At 40.7% G+C, this 19,501-nt stretch overlaps 1 protein-coding gene across 7 annotated transcripts; it reads right to left on the bottom strand.

The window, feature by feature from the left end:
- Positions 1-394: 394 nt before the first annotated feature.
- On the bottom strand, positions 395-12,132 carry glyr1 (glyoxylate reductase 1 homolog (Arabidopsis)). 7 transcript variants are annotated; one of them, XM_076144006.1, is made up of 16 exons: positions 11,993-12,132; positions 10,413-10,449; positions 10,023-10,102; positions 9,797-9,935; positions 9,317-9,430; positions 8,015-8,098; positions 6,613-6,666; positions 5,990-6,040; positions 5,747-5,820; positions 5,370-5,505; positions 5,020-5,130; positions 4,831-4,932; positions 4,440-4,602; positions 4,113-4,292; positions 3,829-3,953; positions 395-3,255 (listed from the first exon to the last, which is right to left on the bottom strand). In XM_076144006.1, exons 1-16 carry the CDS (start codon positions 12,028-12,030, stop codon positions 3,181-3,183), a joined length of 1,563 nt encoding a protein of 520 aa, XP_076000121.1. In that variant the 5' UTR covers positions 12,031-12,132; the 3' UTR covers positions 395-3,180. The 7 variants fall into 7 exon arrangements, with proteins under 7 accessions (XP_076000121.1, XP_076000122.1, XP_076000123.1 ...); XM_076144007.1 differs by having other exon boundaries at positions 9,317-9,427; XM_076144008.1 differs by having other exon boundaries at positions 5,406-5,505; positions 11,993-12,131.
- Between the last annotated feature and the right edge of the window lie 7,369 nt (positions 12,133-19,501).

Here is a 19,501-nt window from a genome sequence, read left to right as displayed (position 1 = left end):
GTCTCACACACACACACTTTACAGAGGAGGTCTCATTCCAATACAATTTGTGCCGACGTAATTAACTATATCATCAAATAGTTTGGGACTGTGAGAGCTATGTGTAAGCAGAGTCTCACTATTCGGTTTCAGTCTAATGTTTGCCAGTTTCTACGCCAGGAACTCTGAAACAACAAACCCCTGACTGGCCTCGCTAATCGAAATGCTGTGGTTAATCGAATCACCAATCACTAGCCTGGACCCGTCACACACCGCTCAGCAACAGTCCTGATTACATCAAGAAAAACAAGTTAGTTGAATAGTAAATCATTCAAGTAAATCAAGAATAAAGATAATTTTTCTACGTCTTTATATTCACATACGACATGCGTATATGCGAGTAATCAGGAGATGATTTATTAAACAGCACAAAAGTTTTTATTTCACATGTCCACAAAATCATAAATATCCCCAAAACCAAAGTTACACATTGCTCCTTTAATGGGATCCAAGTCATTGTCTTTTCAATCAGATTATAAATCAGGACATATTAGACACAGATTATTAAACCATTTACACCTGAACTGAACAAACTACAGTATTAAGACAGAATGATTACACAGTCAATCTGTAGAGTAAGTAGTTCTTTTCCTTAACCTAAACTATGTGCTATTTACAGATCTGTCTTCTAAAACACTTCTTTACACTTAACTGTGAAAGGGGAATGTAAACTAAAAACCTTAAATAATGTCAATTTGGCAAACGGAAGATCTTTCAAAATGGGACACTCCTGGGAATGCTTATTATTCAAACAAAATTCAGCTTTAAAAATGAACTAAATGACGTAAATGTGCAAAAAAAGAACTAAATGTGTCTTTTTTTGCAAGAAAGCATGAACAAATCAAAGGGCGTTGGCCTTCATTCCTCCCATGACACTGTGTCCTTTATGCTGTGTTCATGTCTTGTTAGTCTTCAAAGTGGAAGAATAAAAGCACATGCTGCTACAACTTGGAGGAATCTATAATTAAAATTGCTCAGACACACCTGTGATACAAGTCTAAACAGCAACCTGTAAAGAAGCTGATTTTTATCGGGAAAGAATGAAGATGTTCTGTCGTGTTCTGACTCAGTTTGTCACCACAAGGCAAATATTGGCGCTCACAGCAAGTGCCCACCCACGCAAGCTCATACAAGAAAGCTCTACCAGCTGGCAGCTTGTATTTCAACCAGATCTGACTGGACTCTTATCCAGTAATGATTCTGAAACATACTTACAGTAAAATAGGTAGGCAGTCTGTTTTAAACACACATCCTGAAACTGATACTCACACAAATATTAGCTGCAGTTGGGTGTACCGGGAGTGAAAGATGAAAGACAATGAAAGCACATTGATCAACCTATTCCTAATCCTACTGTTGGACATTTACGGTTGTTACAGAAAAGTTTGATCAGCTGCATGTTTTGACCGATTACATTTGACCCTAGAATGCACTACTATGTACTACAGTGCTGTGACTTTGTATGTATAATCAGGTGTCTCGTGTGTTTGCTTATTTGTGAGGGCTGTGATACGGGCAGGGGTTAAAACTGTCATGTGGCTTTCAAAAGAAACCATTAAATAAAACATCAAAAGAATGCATGTTATTAGTTTTGGGTTCCTGATTTGATGAATGTGAACAAACTAATTATTTATTTTACAGTAAATTGTACATGTCTGTGTTAGAATGCCATAACAATCTACTGCTGACTGGACAGTGGTAGCTGAGTATGTTAAGTAATGAAACCTGTATACCTCTTCTAACCCACTTCAAAACACATGGCTTTCTCAGTCACAGCGCTTACATGCACACAAAACTATATCAACCAAGTGATTAAGGCAAAAATGCAAGTAAGAAGTTCACATCAAATAATCATAAAATATTGCGTAGTCAGAGTACGAGAGATCCACAGTTGAGGAAATGCATGCAGAGATGTCTTACTCTGTAAAATTGACTGAATAACTTGAATTTGCTATCCCATACTCAGAGTAGGTTTGCATCTATTTATTCTGATGTCGGTCCAAATTAAGCTATTTACACGACATAAAAAAAAAAGCAATAAATGTATTTATTGCCTTAATCAGAGTATAGTGGGTGTTTTAAAATGCATGTAAACATGCTGACTGATGAGCTAAATCAGTTTCTGTTCAGGTCCACAGTGACTCCTTCACGTTATCTGGCCATGAAAAAGTGTAAAACAATGCACAAGACTAAACCGATATCAGTGTTGGCCTTAAGAAAAAGAACTTGTGCCGATTAAATTACTTAAATTCTGTGACAAAAAACACTTTCTAATAGGAAACAATGACTGACAACTTTTGATTGGATTGTGGGGCCAAATTATCAATTTCAGTTAAAATGAAAGTCAGGAGTGGAATCATCAAGTTTCAGAATGGGAAAAAAAAGGAAAGTCTTTCTAAAGAAAAGGCAGAAAGGTTTCAAACAGACACCTCAAGTGGTGATGAAAAGAGTCAATTTTTACTGCATTTTTAAGGCCTCAATATATTTGTTGCTATGTCCATAACCCATTTGTTAACGATCATCGATACCAAAATAAAAGCAAAAAAACAAACATTTTGTCAACTAAAGAAACGATCCATGACCAAACTGCACCAAGGAGAAACAAATAAATAAATACATCTATCACTGAAAGACTCAAAGGGTTACAATATTAAGGCAATACAGTGGCATTTTCTTGGTGGATTCACTCAGGGAATTCTGGACATTTAAAAAAAAGAAACAAAAAAAACATCACACAGAATTAAATAAACTCATCATATGCAGATGAAAAATTCTTCTTTCGGGTTTATGCAGCCACTACACCCGGCAGCTTGTCTGGCTTGAGCTCTATAGAGTGACCCTGCGTCGTCCCACACCCCTACATGACTTCTACCCTTTTGAAACAAAGACCAAAAACTGACAGGTGTAGCAATACAAAATAGATTTGCGAATTTCTATAACATATTCATATTTCTCAGCCGAGTCAGTGCAATGCTCAAGGTCGCCTCTAACAAATGAATTGCGGGCAAGAAATATATTTGGGACTGGGGCAAAAATGAGAGACAGCATGACTAGAAGGGTCAAAATAGAATAACTCGTTAAGAGGTGCACATGGGAGAACTAATGCAGGGTTAAAGACCGGGGGATGGGTCACGCTTGGCTCTAGTGAATGTAAGCCCTGTAGACTGCAGAAATATCGTTGTCTGACTGGTCCAGTGCCTTAGCCCTCTTATAAACCTGCACACAAAGACACAGAAAAGGGTTTCAGTTGAAATGTGATCAGCCGCTTCACATCAGACTTGAATTTTATCACATATGATCAAAAAATCATATTTAAAAATCCTCTACCCATCTTCTAAGGATGAAACGTTAACAAGCAGACATACACATCTCTGCTCTCATGTTTTCATTTATACTGTGCAGCACTTAAGGTGATCAAAATGACACAATGCTGTTTCGTTGAATTGTTTTGAATTCACTAGGCTATAATATCATTGATACTGTGATGGAAGCAATTCTTTTGATTTAAATGATACTAAATTGGTGTCATATTCATAATAAAATTAGATAGAGAGAGAAAAACTAGATCAAGTTACTAAATAAAGTAAATTGACCGATAATGGAATCTGAGAAAAATTGAAAAAAACCAAATGGATTTGATAAGGCCCGTGACATGCACCAACCTTGTAAGACCACTTTTGCTGCACAGTTGGCATTAAAGTAGTTAATTGAAAGACAACAAATTAAAACATAGAGGTGAACTACAAATAGACAAGAAGACAAAGAGAGGGATCAAGCACACAGCTGTACCTCATTGGCTGCCGCTGCCATTGGGGTTGGATGGTTAGCTGTGTCCCCCATCGAGATCGCCAATCTCAGGTCCTTCTGAATATGCTTCAAATAGTAGTCCGGCTTGAAGTTGCCCTGTAAGATATCTACAGGGGTAGGGAGGAGAGGGGGGGATTTCATAAACAAAAGGCACAAATGTCTTACAACCTGTTTTTCTATGCACAGTATTAATATTTGCTTCAAAAACCGACAAAACATGAAAATGTCGACAAACAAGGTGCATTATCACCATCATCTTCACTCACTTTGGCATTTCTGGTCCACAAAGGTACTCGCCATCTGGCCCTGGCTCAGGATGTCCAGGAAAGTCTGCTGTGATTGGCCAGTGGCCTGGGCCAGGGTCAGCCCCTCAGCGATGGTGGCCATGAAGCTGCCCTGCACCATATTCAGGATCAGCATCATTCTCGCGGCGTTCCCTGCTTCCCCTGAGAGCATAGATATGAAACTTTGAGATGACAGATGACATTGTTCAATAACAAGAAAAGCTGTAGCCCATCATGTACTGTATACCATTTGCAAAGTCAATTCCCTTTCTTTTTCTTTTTTTAAACACCCTGTTGGTAAATACACACCCAGGAAGAAGGAAGTCTTGCCCATCGCCTGAAAGCAGCTGCTGCAATCCTCATAAACTGTTCGGTCACCGGCTGCCAGGATGACGAGCATCCCATCGTTGGACAGCTGCTGGCTGCCGGCCACCGGAGCCTCTAGAAAACGTCCGCCTCGTGACGTGATCACCTGGCATTTAAACACGAAGAAATAATGTAAAAATGCTACCATCAGTTGGTAATAAGACAAACATCTTTCAAACACCAACTCCATTTTCTCTAATATGGGACTCTATGGACAAATTAAATGTATCCACTCTTTTAAAAAAGTATTTTATTTTTCAGTGGAGAATTCAAATTAAATAACATCTGCAATATCAATTTAACTGTAATGAATGTAAATGAAGTGTGTGAGTACCTGAGAGAGCTCTGTGATAGTCTCTGGGTCGACAGTGGACATTTCTACATAGCATTTGCCTGGTCTGATCCCCTGCAGCACTCCGCTGGGACCCATGACCAACTGCAGGACAACAGAACAAAAACCAATAATAAACATCGTGCCTCCATCACACACCTCAGTAGGCAGTCATGCTGAGGTAGTACTTACATCCCTGGCAGCCTTTGGATCAGAGACACAGGAGAAAGTGATGTCACACATGGAGGCTACCTCTGCAGGAGTCCGGCCTAACCTGGCACCCTCCTGGATGAACAGGTCACACTGGAGCAGAGGAAGCAGGGTTTTTATCTTATTATGTGTTTTGGTTCTTTTTAAACACATTCCTGGTCAGATATGCTCTGCAGAAAGGTTGGAATTGTCTTTTGTTGTTACTGATAAATGTGGTTCAAGAATTCCAAGAGGTCACATAGATATGGTGTTAACATGAACACGTTCATAAGAGGTGCGTTTACTGGAGAGATGAGTGAAGAATGTCCATTTTAACCATTTTAAATAGTAACCTGAGGGTATGAATCTTCTGGCTCTTTCACTTGTACCTTTTCTGCTGTGCGGTTCCACACAGTGACAACGTGACCCATCTTTAACAAGTTGGAAACTATACCGCTACCCATCAGCCCCAAACCCAGGAACCCTATCCTGAAAGGGGATAGCAAGAAAAGCAAATGTGAAGAAATGAACATTCACAAGATGAACTAGAAAATGAACAAAGCTATGAAATTAAGAAAAGCTGTTCCAAATTCAAATGTCTGTATTCCATATATTATGACCTTTGCCAAGAAGGACTTTTCTTACGCAGAAAGTTCTGAGCTAATCCTGAGCCTGCCATGGGCCTGGAAAGAACCCATTCCATCTTAATCTGTTTTAGGAGTGTTAATACCTTTTATCTGTGGGTGTGATGCTGCCATTGATGGCTGTGCTGTCTGCTGCTTGGATGGATGTTGACCCTGTGTCCTGAACAATTAAAACATCCGTTACTTTCTCAGTCCCAGAAGAAAAATTGGAGCAGAAATTTAAACGGATAAAAACAAATTATACACTGAAGCAAAATTAGTAACTACACCTGCAAAATGTTACTTAGAGCAGCTTAACTGTAGCTTGACTAAAATTTGCTATTTTGTACCTCTTCGATGATCTTCAAGCGCTTGCTTATGGGTTCCATTGATGAAGCTGGCTGTGGGCAGAAAACGGTGAACAATTCAACAACAGATCACCTTAGCATAGTGTGATTATACTCATATTACGACAACAGGAAGGAGAGAATTCACAATTTAAATGGGGTTGTCACAAAATAAAAACCTTGCAAAGCTCTACTGAAATAAAGAGGGAATAAAAACACAAGGAAATGAGATAAGAGTTATGAAGCCTTTACACAAAGCCTCTGCAACATGTTGACACAATATAGACTTATCTTAAAGCCTTTTAAGACCACACTAGAGGGCAGCAATATCAGTTGACACCATGAGTTTGGTGTGCTGCTTTTGTGCTTTGGGTGCAATGCCTGGTACACCGGGTGCAAAATAATAGGCCTTCTTAAATCAACTGTCCACAACACATCTCATTCACACATGCAGTCTTTCCCGGGAATGTTCAGGGATGCTTCCTGCTTAGGGTCATGTGTGAATGGGAGCAGGGAATCGATATTCAAGGGAAACCTGTTCCTCTAATTTCCCCACCTCAAAACGCATCATTCCTGGGAAAGTTGTGTAAGATGCAGTACAGGGTTTTGAATGAAAACCACCTTACCTTCTCAGACTGGCTCAATAGGAAGTGATGAAAATGTGGATCATCCTTCGCAGGCTACAAAATGAGAAGAGTCCTGCTGTAAGGTATTCTCAGTGGATATGGCCTGCATGGGCCTGACAGATACAAGCCAATGTCATAAGAGTCCTTTAGCCTACAGCAAGTAATGCAGACACGTCAGGATTCCCATCGTATTCAAATTCTATGTCTTTGCATGCCTAACCAACAAATTGTCATTGTCCTAATGTGTGTGTTTCTGTTTCATTGGGAATCCTGCATGATCTTTAACTGCAGCTCAAATGAATAAGCTTTGACTTATTATCATATTTGAGAATACTCACAACTGTAATGGTCTAGTGATTTTCAGTCAATACAGTCTGTTCTTTGTGTCACAATGGCTGGCCTATGTAGTGACAGCTGCAAGCACACACTTTATACGCCTTGATCACTGTGAAGTCATTCTCCATCAAACGATAGAAAATAACTTACTACACTTATTGCCATTAGGAGGAATAGATTTCCCCCCCACATTTGAATGAGACATCCTATGAATATGGCTGTTGATTTCAAGCCAGACCTACAAATGGCATGTCAACGTTAGCTATTCCCCTCCATGTCAGTGGAAACAAATACAGTTTGTATGACTGCCAAGCACACAGCAAGTTGGCGTTCCGGGAATTGCACAAAACAGGTGCAGATTTACAAAATGAACCAATTTACCTCCATAGGAATTAGTAATGGGAGTAAATTCCCAACAAAGATGGTGATTTCTTTTACACTCCGAAAATGTTGTTGGTATTCAAAGGTACTGATTGCTCTTTACTGCCCAAACCTCTTATATACTTATTTTCAACAACTGGTAAATGGAAAAAAAGGTACAACAAAAGTGCACATGCATTCCTCTATGCACAACACATGTATCATTTTACGCTCTTTCTTGAAATGCAAACCAGAGCAGACAACCATTCTTTGCAATTCTGTCAGTGGAACTGCTGCAACAAACTCAGGCTTGACGTTTCCAGTGACATGTAGGTAAAGGGGAGAGTGCACACACACACACAGACACACACACACAGACACCTTATGCTCGGTCTGAGTTTAAGATGCAGAATTGTCATCAACCCTGGCCCCAAGGAGCTCTTATTACAAGACACTAGAGAAGTGCAGTATCTGACAACAGTCCCATTTTCTAGGTTAAACTGAAACAAAATCCCACATGCAGAGTTGCCGACCGTCTCCAAAGCATGTGACAAACTGTATTGCCAGTCAAGAGTCAACACCAAACAGGTCAGAAGGGAAAGGTCTGCAGTTTGTGGTTAATTAGTGAATAAAGTCAAAGGTTGAAGGTAAGATAGAAGAACAGCAAGGCAAGGAAGGCTTGGTGGGAGAGGTGGGGTTCACCTACACTGCTTTCCCATTTGAATCCTGAACCAGGTCCAGCCCCCAGCCTCTCCATAGTGGACGGCTCAGGGTCAGAGTCGGCTAAATCCTTTAAGGGGAGAGAGACACACATTCACCTTTGTAGAGTTGTCTGTTGTAGCAGAGAACAGCTCTCTGTCAAGCATCCAGTATTGCTTTTTGGACCAAATGTAAACCATTTAACTCCACTTAGTCAAATATCCTTCACAGTACGGAAGAAAAGGTTCACAACTGGAGGAGCAGGTCATGGCATTTCTTTATGTCCTCTCAATTGTAATTGAATTCTTTAGTGAAATGATTGATGTAAAGAAATAATCAAAGCTGTCAACATGTTGTTTACCTCCACATTCACATTGTTCTCAACCACAGTTTATATTGAACTATATAACTCCACAGCAAACTAGCAAATAGCTGTTGCACTAAGCTTGGATACTTTCACCAGGGTTCAATTTTGCCATCATCACCATGTAGCTTTAATGTGGCTATGAAATATGAGCGTGCAACCAATGAAATCATGAATCATGGACCGGGAATTAAGGGTCAACTCATGCAGCCACACACACAGTATACAGCCCAAAGTATGTGGACCCCTGACCATCAAAGCTATATGAGCTTGTTGGACTTCCCAGTCCAAAGCAATGGGCATCAATATGGAATTTCCCACAAGATTTTGGAGTGCATCTGGACAATTTGTGCCGATTCCGCTGGAGGTTTAGCAGATTCAGATTCAGATTCTTGAGGTTAGCACTGTCTCGCAACTGCCGTTCCAATTCAATTCAAAGGTGTTCAATGGGTTGGGGTCAGGCCACTCATTGAGCCGTGTCTTTGTGGACATCGCTTTGTGCACAGGGGCACAATCATGTTGGCACAGGGAAGGGCCTACTCTAAACATGGTGAACACACAGTCGTCTACAATGTCTTTGTAAGCTTCACTAGACCTAAGGCGCCTAGTCTAAACTTTGAAGACAGCTCTAGACCCCATTATCCCTGCCCAACCAAACTAGGCTCTATGGCCACCATAGACATATAGTCCATATATGAACAACAGATCATAGACTTCTGTATCCATGAGAAGTGGCTTCTAAAATTCCACTTAACACCTTTGATACATCTATCCTAGTGGTGGCAACTTCAAACTGCCTGTAAATCACTGCATGTTTGGTTTTGGGTCACCGTTTTTCCAGTCCTAGTTTAGCCCTCAACTTATTCTTAATTCTCAAACCAAAATAATATTTCTTTAATGAAACAATTCTTAAAAACTCTTTAAGACATTGTCATGGACACTGACCTTCTCTGATGGGTCCTTAAGGGCACTGAGATCCTCATCATCCTCATCCAGAATTTTCAGTGGCTTGTTTGGAGTCTTCTTCCCTTTTGAGTCTCCTTTACCGTCTGAGTGCTGCTGAAAGAAATCACTGTTACGACACACACTCAGTGGCCAATTTGTTTGACACAGCTGCTCATTTAACTATCACACACTTGCTATGAAACCTAACGCTGTCAAACTGAAACGTGTCAGAGAGGTGTTGGTCAACTCAGCCGTAATACATGTATAATGTGAATGTATGAATGTGAATTTTTCTGATTGGATTCTGATTTTTTTCTTCATCTGAAAAAACTGTACTTCTTTTGGGAGGACAAACTTTGAGAATGGATTCTAGGCACAGTTTTACAACTAAAGAAGCTCTTGAATCCTTCTAAACCATTGGTGGCTTTTTCCTGTGTAGGCTGGTTGTCTAACTTTAAGAACTTTAAGAAAACCCCTCACCTGTTCTTTCCCCTTTGCTTTCTTTAGGAAGTCCTCCACAGCATCTACAGCTTGCTGGAAGCGCTTGCCTTTGTTTATCTTGATCATCTCCTCTTTGTGTGCATGGTAGGGTTTCAGTTGTTCCACTTTGATCCAGGCACTGGTCAAGAAGGGGGGAAAAAAACAGATTATTTCCTCGTTCGTTGGAAGGAATTCTGAAGGTAGCTCCCTCATGATTCATACTTACTGGTCTTCGGTTCCAAAGAATTTGACAAAATGGCATTTTTTGCCCCTGGGCTTTTTCAGGTCCTTAGGGGGGCTCACCACCTGAAATATAATTGCACATTTTGTCCAGGATTATTGTGTCTGTGACGTTTCTCAGTCATCCAAGTCATGGTATCAAAGGAACCACCAACAAGTCGCCGTTGCCTAAGATTAACTTTCCTTGGATGTCAGTGATCTAGTTTGGATGTGAGTGGCTTGTAAAGTGTGAAATTATGTACAGTTGCCAAAGCGTCACTTTACCTACAGTATCTACTTAGCTGTTGTTTGCAAGATGGCAAATCACACAAATGCAAGCATTAACATCCCTTTTAACCATTCACTGACAAGTATTAATTGTATCATCACTGCTTACCTTCCCAGGCCATGGTGGATAGCGACCAAGCTTCCCCCTAAAAGACAAGACATGTACTTAGTTCTGGTTTGGTTAACTGAGGATCATAAACAACATACGATATTAAAAAGATATTACGATAAAGGAACATCTGAACATTTATCTCTCATTTTCATAAGTAGTCCATCCATGGCATGACAAATTGTGGTTAGGTGCATCCTGTTTGCTTAAATTATCCTTGAGATGCATCTATGTCTAACTGGATTGGATTGAAATGTTAAAAAATCTCAGTTAAAATCGTAGTGAGGCATCATTTGTGGGGCTGTAGCTCTATGATAGTATCATTTGAGTCAGCAAGTGACTTTTACTGTGTCGCCACGTTCCTTCTACATGCTTACAACTTCCCCAAAACAACAACAACAACAACAAGGCTCCTTGCCAGGGCAAACCTACAGCAAGACTGAACAATTCTTTTATTTTAACACAACCCGAATGATTGTAAGATGTATCTAATCTTTGATGCATAGATATTTAAAGCAGTAATATCCATGCACTAAAGGCTTAGTGATAATCAAATATAGTCAACGTACAGCCGTTCCTGGGCCACCAGAATGTGGGAGATTAAAAATGTTCCAGGAATTAAAGTTCTGCTACAAGAATGTGCTGAGTTTGAAGCAACGGTTTCTGTGGTATGAAAGATAACATTTGCTGCTCAGTTTGGTCAGTGTCTCCTGATTGTTTTACACCTTTTCTAGTCCAATAAATGGCGATGTTGGTGGGATAAACAGCAGAAGTTCAAACGTATACAAAGCAGACAAATAGAGAAGATTGACCCCCTGTCTGTTTCAATAGAGGGCTGATAACTAGTCCTTACTGTTGACTGTGTTAAGCCAATATTTAGCAGCATTACAGAGGAACAAATGTAATGTTCAATTATTTCACTGTTCAGTTGGGAGTTGACGATTAACAAAACTGTGACGAACTGTGTGAAAGGCTCTAATGTAGCTCATGTACACATTACCGTTACCAGAGCCATTCCAGTGAAACGCAGAGCAACTTACATCACAGATTTGATATATCTACGTTATTTTCGTGTCACCCTATCGGAATGAAATTGTATTCAGTCTTTAAGTCAAATGTGAAGTATAATAACATTTTTAAAACAAACCTAGAGCGTCCGTTGACACAGGAGGCGAGCACATACACACATACATACACCCCCAGTAGCTTACCGTTCGCTACAGAGCTAGCACAGCTTGTCACACACCACAAATTCGCCGAAAATACTCAATAAAAGAAGAGTAGCTGCGTTGATAGACTATTCGGAATAACAGTGAACATTATCAAGCACACATTTGCCGGAAAAACGAATATATTTTGCTCTTAACCCCTTCTGTAGCTTTCTGCTAACTAAAAGCTAACTATGGCTGCTGGCTGAGTCAGCTTTGCTAGCGATGTGTTTGGGTTTGAACATATACTACTACATTTAACTGTATTATGTTGTTTTTACGCGAAGCGGTAACCCTGAATCAAGCCGTACAAAACGGTGTAATGTATCTACAGTTATATTTGTGTTTAGCAACGTTAAACGGTTATCTCACCACACAAGATCCCCGATTCTCAAATGCATAGTCGCCATCTTACAACTTTAATAAAACGTCGCACTGAAAGAAGGAAACATACACACACACACACACACACCCACCCACTGTAACATCACATGTGAGACCAGCCCTTCCTCTCTATGTAACATCCGCTACCGAGATGAGTGTTTTCGCTACTAATTAGGGGCGATTGCTGTTCATAATCATCCACCATTGTTTTTGTCGCTCCTTTTTTAAGGTTAAGGCGCCATCGCTTCTGGAACTCTTTCGTTTTTGTCCGGATTTGTGTTATTAAGGCTCCAAGCACCAGCGGGGTTGGAACCCACTGAGCCCCGGAGGTCTCAGCGGAGAAGAGATAATAATAAAGCGTTTTAATTGATCACTAAATCGTTCGAACTACTATTTCACTCGAATGAGTAACTGTGTCGTTCGAATCAATGTCTATTTTTGCTCCAATTGATTCATTAATTTAAGACACTTCATACATCTCTAAATGCTGGAAGGAGTAATTGAAGACACTGAGAGTGCCACCTAGAGGTATTGATGAGGTGCTATACAATCTTTGTCCATCCAGCAGGAACGTTGTTGCTGTCATTAAACACCAGGTGCATACTTGAATAAGAGAGGACAGGCCATATTTGAGGATTAAAAGTCAGAATTCTGAGATCTACAACTTCATTAAAGGCTATAAACAAGAAGGTTTTAACTGTTGTTTCTAAGGTTGTATTTTTCCTCAGGTGTCTTGGTAACACACCGCTATACGGTGAAAATCTTGTAGTTTTGTGTTCATAGACAATAAATGGATCATCTAAGGCTTCCACTTTTCACAGGAGTGAAATTGCTAATAGTTTTACAAATGTATTCAGTACCAAGTGCACTCACCACACTACGCAATTCTTATGGACTGAACCACCAGGAAGGACTTTCAGTAGGATGGGCTTATGTGAGTCACCTCAAATCACACAAGTGCCATGGCCACAGTCATATGACAATGGTAGTAATATGCAGGGCAGAAAAGCAAGGTGTACAAAAGAGCGGAAAATTAACAACAGGGCACTATGAGCACCTTGTGGAAGTGTTGCATTTGTTAAACTGAATACATGTTTCTTTTCTAACAAATTACATCCAACATAATCCTTGGGCATCTTTGGAGCAGGCCTGACTATTTCAAATGAAAGAGGGTAAGGAGGGCCCAGTGTGTTTGCTTTGGGCCCCCAAGTCACTAAATCCGGCCCTGCTCTTACATGCTGACAGACTACGTGTGCTTACAATCACAGTCTCAAAAGAGCGTGGATGTACCTGGATTACATGCTTTAAACAAACATGTCCTACTCTGAACTGATAAGCTTCTATCCCATCCCTGGGTGACTGACATCAGAGAAACTGCTTAGTCGAGGTGCATGGAATTGCACCAAATTTCATCACTGGAATAGGAATCGCCTCAGTTTTTCAAGTTAGATGAGAAATGGGGAGCGGGACAAAGAAAGTGCCCCAGTCCCCCAATTTGTAATGCAAATTGACAGATAAATAGATTAAATTAGCACACCACTAAGTGTAAACTCCGACCAAACAGGTTCACACATGCGGATGTGTTTTCATTTTACAACACCCACACAACACCACACAACACCCCCCCCCCCCCCCCCCCCCCCCCCCCCCAGCAGATAGACTTTCAGGTTTCATGAGTACACACACAGTAGGTGTGGGTAGTTAAAGAATGTGACATGTGAGTTTTCTGACTGTAACAGTATGCCTTATCTGACCTGTGACTGGATTGAACGCAGAGATTATGTTGTCAAATATGTGTGTTTAGAATGAATGAGCTACACTCTTCTTTCCTTGACAACTGCAATCCTTGAACGGGAAGCAGAACATCCGTGACCTATAGGTTCTATCATTCATTTCAATTAATATTTAACCTCTTCTCCCTTGCAGTGCTCCATGCCAGGGCCACACTATCTCCACACACACATACACACACACACACACACACTCCAACACTGATGTGGTTGTCTGGTTTAAGAATTGTGTATTGTATGGGAGCTTCTCCAGAACTGGACCAAGTTTATTTGTGCACAATTCATTCTAAAGATGAACAGTTATTTTGTTGTACTACAGTGCTGTTTTTGTTCACCTGCGCTAAATTGGTATATTGGTGGTTCCCCTTGTGCCACAGAATGATTTATTCATATTGCTGAGGCTTCCATCACAACAATGTGAAGCACCCTGGCTGCTTGGCTGGCTTTTCATGCGAGGATTTAGGCAGATATTTCATTGGAAGATCTAACTCCAGTCCCTAACACACCCACTAAAGTACGCCCAGGGAATGCACCCTGGCACGACAATACCTGTAGGTAGTAGTCAGTGTAAGTACAGAATTATAGTGCTGTGGTTGTGCCTCATCCTTAATGGAATGCAATTGACTGGTGTTGCAACGGCAATGGTGGCCACAGTAATGTCACATATCGTGTCTCTCCCACCAACTCTCTGACTTAACTTCAAACCATTGCCAACCAACAATGCTGCTCCAAGAGTGAGACTTATTCTTCTCTATGTCTCTCTTTCCCTTGTCCGTCTTACATGTTATTCCCTACAAATGCTTAAAATATTCAGTTAATTCAATTAAAGTTTATTTATATTGCACAACTCACAACAAAAGTTATCTCAAGGCAGTTAACAGATAAAGCATTTAAAAAGAGCGAACATTCCCAAAAGAGCAAACACTTGGCAACAGCGGCATGGAAAAACTCCCTTTTAATGGGAAAAACCCTCAAGCAGAACTCAGCTCCAGGTTGGCGGGCATCTGCCTTGACAAGTCAAGTCAAGTCAATTTTATTTGTATAGTCCAATATCACATACAATGTCTTGAAGGGCTTTGCAGACCCACAATATCAGGAAAATTCCTTACCCCGCCTAAAGTTTTCTAGGGGCAGCAGCAGGGGCATTTATCGCTGAGACAGCTCAGGATCAACAGAGCTGACCCGTGGATCACACTCAAGGGTGTGGGGCCCGTGCAGTCATGGGTGTAAAATAAGCAGATTAAAGAAGGATTGATAGAGAAAATCTGCTGATGTGCCCCATCCTCTCACTACACTCACACTATCACTGACCAAGAGTGGACAGAGTCTATCTCAACCCTGAACCTAGGTTGGCTAATCACTCTCCTGCAAAAAGAGACTGTTTCCTGTTCATTGGTGTGTGGAGTCTAATAAGCTTTTCTGACCTATTTTGAAAGCTGGTTCACTGTCTCAACTTCAGCCTACACCTTTGGTGGAGATATCCATGTTCTGACTGTGCAGCCCTGAAGCTGCTGTTTTATACCAGCACTGCTCGTTCAGCTTCAGCCTTGCAGAAAGTGTGGTCGAAGACACAACAGAAGCAATTCGACTGCCACCATGTTTATATGAAACAATAGAGACACTGTCTGTCTCCACTCTCTCAAAATACCTTAAGTCATTGGCTTTAGGCTCAAACCACTGAAGGTAATAAAGTTTACCTGGACCTTGACCTTATTATTATTATCTAAACTAAATGGGAGTAATGGTTTTGTAACGAATGCCTAGTAAAGAGCTAATTCACACAGTCCATATGAGCTTTACAATAGCAACACAGCAGTAGACACAAAATGAGTATTTACTTCAAGGTCAAACCAATGGCATGGCACCACCCCCAGTAACAATGTGTCTAAAGGTTCATCTGTCATACTTCACATACCAACACTGGATCCACCCACTCCAGGTTATAAAATTCATGTGACAGTCAGACACACCTTAAAGCCAGCGTGGTTACACCTCCCTGTGGAATGTGGACTACAGGTCTAACCACATCATGAATGAACTGTTTTCATACCTACACTTATTCATCTGTGTAGTATGTTTGCTGCATAAACACTTGTCTGGGTTTCTATGGACACACTCGTAAAGCCTTGCAATGTGTTGTGTATTTTACTCCAAGACATTTAAGTTCAAAGGATGAATGAATTGTTATATCACAAACAAAGTTGGCATAGGAATCATGCAGATGGCGGATGGAGACTTAGATCCGGAACATTTGGCCACCTTATTGCGCGAGGTCCAGCATTTTACCCCGTCAAAAATAACTGAAGGCTCTGAAGAGTCTCCTAATCTTGTCTATATGCAACAAGTCATTAATTCCTTAAGTATTCCTTACGCTGAGCAGCTAAGTAACATATAAGAAGTTATCTCTCAAAGTAATGTAATTAAAGTCAAATAAAGCCAACACGAACTACCGAGAGGCAGAGCAAAACAACTGACAACCCAAAACTGGTAATAAGAGCACCAGCGAATAAAACAAACAAACAAGGGGAATGGAGGAGCAAACTAACATAAACCAGAGAATATGAATCGCAGGGTCAAGAATCAGAGTAAATCAGAACAGACCAAAAAGACAAACCATACTGGGAAACAGAGAACACTGATCATGGGAACAGATTCAGGACAAACCCACAAGAACTGGGGGGAAGACAGAGACTAAATACACATGGGGACAGATCACAATGAGAAACAGGTGAGGACAATACAACAAGTTAAAATAATCAGGCAAACTCATAAATGGAAATACTACAAAATAAAACAGGAAACATCACAAGGACCAAAACACAGGATCATGACAGTTTCTCTTCCTGGGATTATCAAACACTGCGTGGAAACCATGAGGGAGGCGATGACTTCTCCCAGCTGATGAACTGGGCGGACTCCATTTCTTGCCCTTTTCTTTGCCTGGGGGTTGCAGCAGACTGTTTGGATGAAGTCAGAAGTCTGGACTGCTCTGTTCATGATTGGCTGAGCCAGATATCATCAAGTAGATGGATCAGTTTGTCAGAGGTCAGGGTCAAGAGCAGAACCTGGGAGTGGTTCTGTTTTCTGTTTACAGAAAATTACATGTTCAATAGTTGAGCCAAACCTGAAGTCTTGCGTTTCTTTCATGAGTCAAGGCAGTGAATCATTGCTTTACTTATTATCTGAATGCTGTTGTGCCTGTTCAACAACTCAAAGAATCCCATTCATGCCGTGTACGCCCTAAGAGGTTACACCCTTAAATGCTCTCACTAGTAGCATTAAGGTGGACCACCCTGCTTAAATGTTAGTATCTATGAAGAACCATGGGATAGATTCAAGTGTGTCATATTGTGCTAATAGTGTTTATCGACAGTGGTTTGAAAAAGTTTGTTGTGTTGGATCAAGGTCTGGAATAACTGTTCAAGTATTTGCACACACCCTTGTGATGTTGATTTTTACTAACACTAACTACCACAAACACTATTACCGTATGTTTTTTTATTTGTTAAAAGATACTCAAGTAATATTATGTGTATTGAGAGTTGAGATACATAGCCACATTAAGATTATTCAAATCAGCTGTCTCCTGTCCACATCCAAAATGTTCGGGTTTTCATTTTCATTAATTTTTTACTTTGACTGAGACTTTTCAATGTCTCCATTCCCTCCCTTTAAAACAAACACCTCCCTGTAAACTTGAGAAAAACCTGTATGACAGGAAGCACACACTGATTAAACAGTAGGCCAGTATATTTTTGTTATGTTGACGTGACATCTATGACATCTGTGTCCTCTCTCCTCTTTCTCCTCTATATGTTTCCACTTGGTCACATCATCTACTGTCATGACCTTTATTTTCACTGCTTCACCGATGACACCCTGCTCCAAGACCAAGTCACCCCAAGACCACGTCACCCCTGTACCTCACAACCTCCATTGGCGCCCTGTCCAACAAAGAATCATCTTCGAACTTCTACTCACCACCTACAAAGCCTTTCACATCTGGCTCCCTCTTACCTCACTGACCTCCTTCACTGGCACACTCCCTCCTACACCTTCTGATCTCCTCCCAGAGAAGGTTTGCTCTAGCAGATTGCATGAGGCTCTATCTTTGTTCAGTATTGGTCAGTGTTCAATCAAGATTTGGAATGCCATACCTTTGTACTTGTGTCTTTTATATCTGTTCATCTGTGTCCTTGTGAATCCTCTGTCTGTTTTAGGAAAATCTTTGTCTTTAATCCAACCAATTTTATAATTATAATCCAATTATTATTTCTTTCTTTCCTACAGCATTTTCATGTACAAATCTGTTGAAAAACTCAGACTTGTATCTCCACAATGTCCATAGGGCTGGGGACGAATTTGGGCATATGTAGACTCAAATCACTATACCAAACTCAACTATCCCTTTCAGACACAGACGATACCACTCAGCAATGATGTTGTATGTGTTTGCTTTGTTGAACTCCTTCTAACTTGATCCCGCGGGTCAATAGTTGACTCATGAATTCCGGATCATGCCAAAGAGAGAAAGAGAGCAAATTGTGGCAAGAATAGGAAGGGCTGCTGTATAGTAATGAATATAGTAGCTACTGACAACACCAAAACACAAAGTATACACTCATTCACATACAGACTTAGGTACACACACTTCCCTTCACACTTTGAATACGATTTACCTATGAAGACTGGCCTCTTGTACAATTATTTGAATAGATCTTTATACCTAAGCTAAGCTGTCAAACGATGTGGCACATGGAGCAAGTTTAGTTGAAGATTACTGAAACATTTAATTTAGGCTTAACATTTTGTATGCAATGATGGTTGGAGGGAGAACACACTCCAAGGGTTCTAAAAGAGCCTCATTCTAAAGGAGCCTCTTCAGAATGCAGTGAGATGCCATTATTGTCATGTTTTTTTTCAGAATTTGTAAAAGTAAATTGCTCTGGGTGCTCTATGTGTATGTTTGACTATGACTGTTGTCGTCAATGTCTGTTTTTTTCTAATTGTCTAAACGTTTTTATGCCACCCTCTTGGCCAAGTCACTCTTACAGTGCCAGATTAAACAAAAGTAAGTAAATCAAGGTCAAAAATGTAATGTGAATTGTTGTGGAGCAGATGTTGGAAAAATCAGTACATGGAAACTCTCTCTCACACACACACACTCACACACAATCAGTATTGTTTGAAACTGGCCAGCTTTTCCTGCTCTTTCTTCCACTTGATAATGCATTCCGCACAGTGCAGTGCAGGGCTCCTGGCCTGGATGTGGAAAAACACAAAAATGACCCTTTTGTTGAAGGAATCAGTTCACCAACAACTTAATGGTTCTGAAATCTGAAAATTAGAAGAAGAGAGAGCAGGTAGTGTTCACTCATCCCACAGGTCTGTTTCTCTAGGAGGAAGCATGCTTTAGTTTAGTGTGGTCTGCTCATGTTTTTTTGAGCGTCGGTCAAGTGGGGAATCCTGCAGAGAAAAGTAGTATCAGTTGTCACACACCTATACTAACCAAGACACTGAGACATGCACACAAACACACACAGTCAAGTCTGACTGGTTCAGCTGGTGTAGTCTGAACAGCACGCCCCCCCCCCTGCTGATGTGCGTCATACATAATGCCATGCTCTTTCAATGATCATTGCACCGTTGCACGATTACAGTACTCCATATTCATCCACCTGTACCTACAGTATATTAACTATACAAT

The sequence above is a fragment of the Genypterus blacodes genome, unplaced genomic scaffold, assembly GCF_046128005.1.
Source record: "Genypterus blacodes isolate CSIRO-AG114 ecotype Tasmania unplaced genomic scaffold, CSIRO-AGI_Gbla_v1 ptg000028l_1, whole genome shotgun sequence".
Classification (NCBI taxonomy): Eukaryota; Metazoa; Chordata; class Actinopteri; order Ophidiiformes; family Ophidiidae; genus Genypterus; species Genypterus blacodes.
The sequence above is the reverse complement of the archived record's forward strand: the minus strand, read 5'-3'. Positions and strand labels throughout refer to the sequence as shown.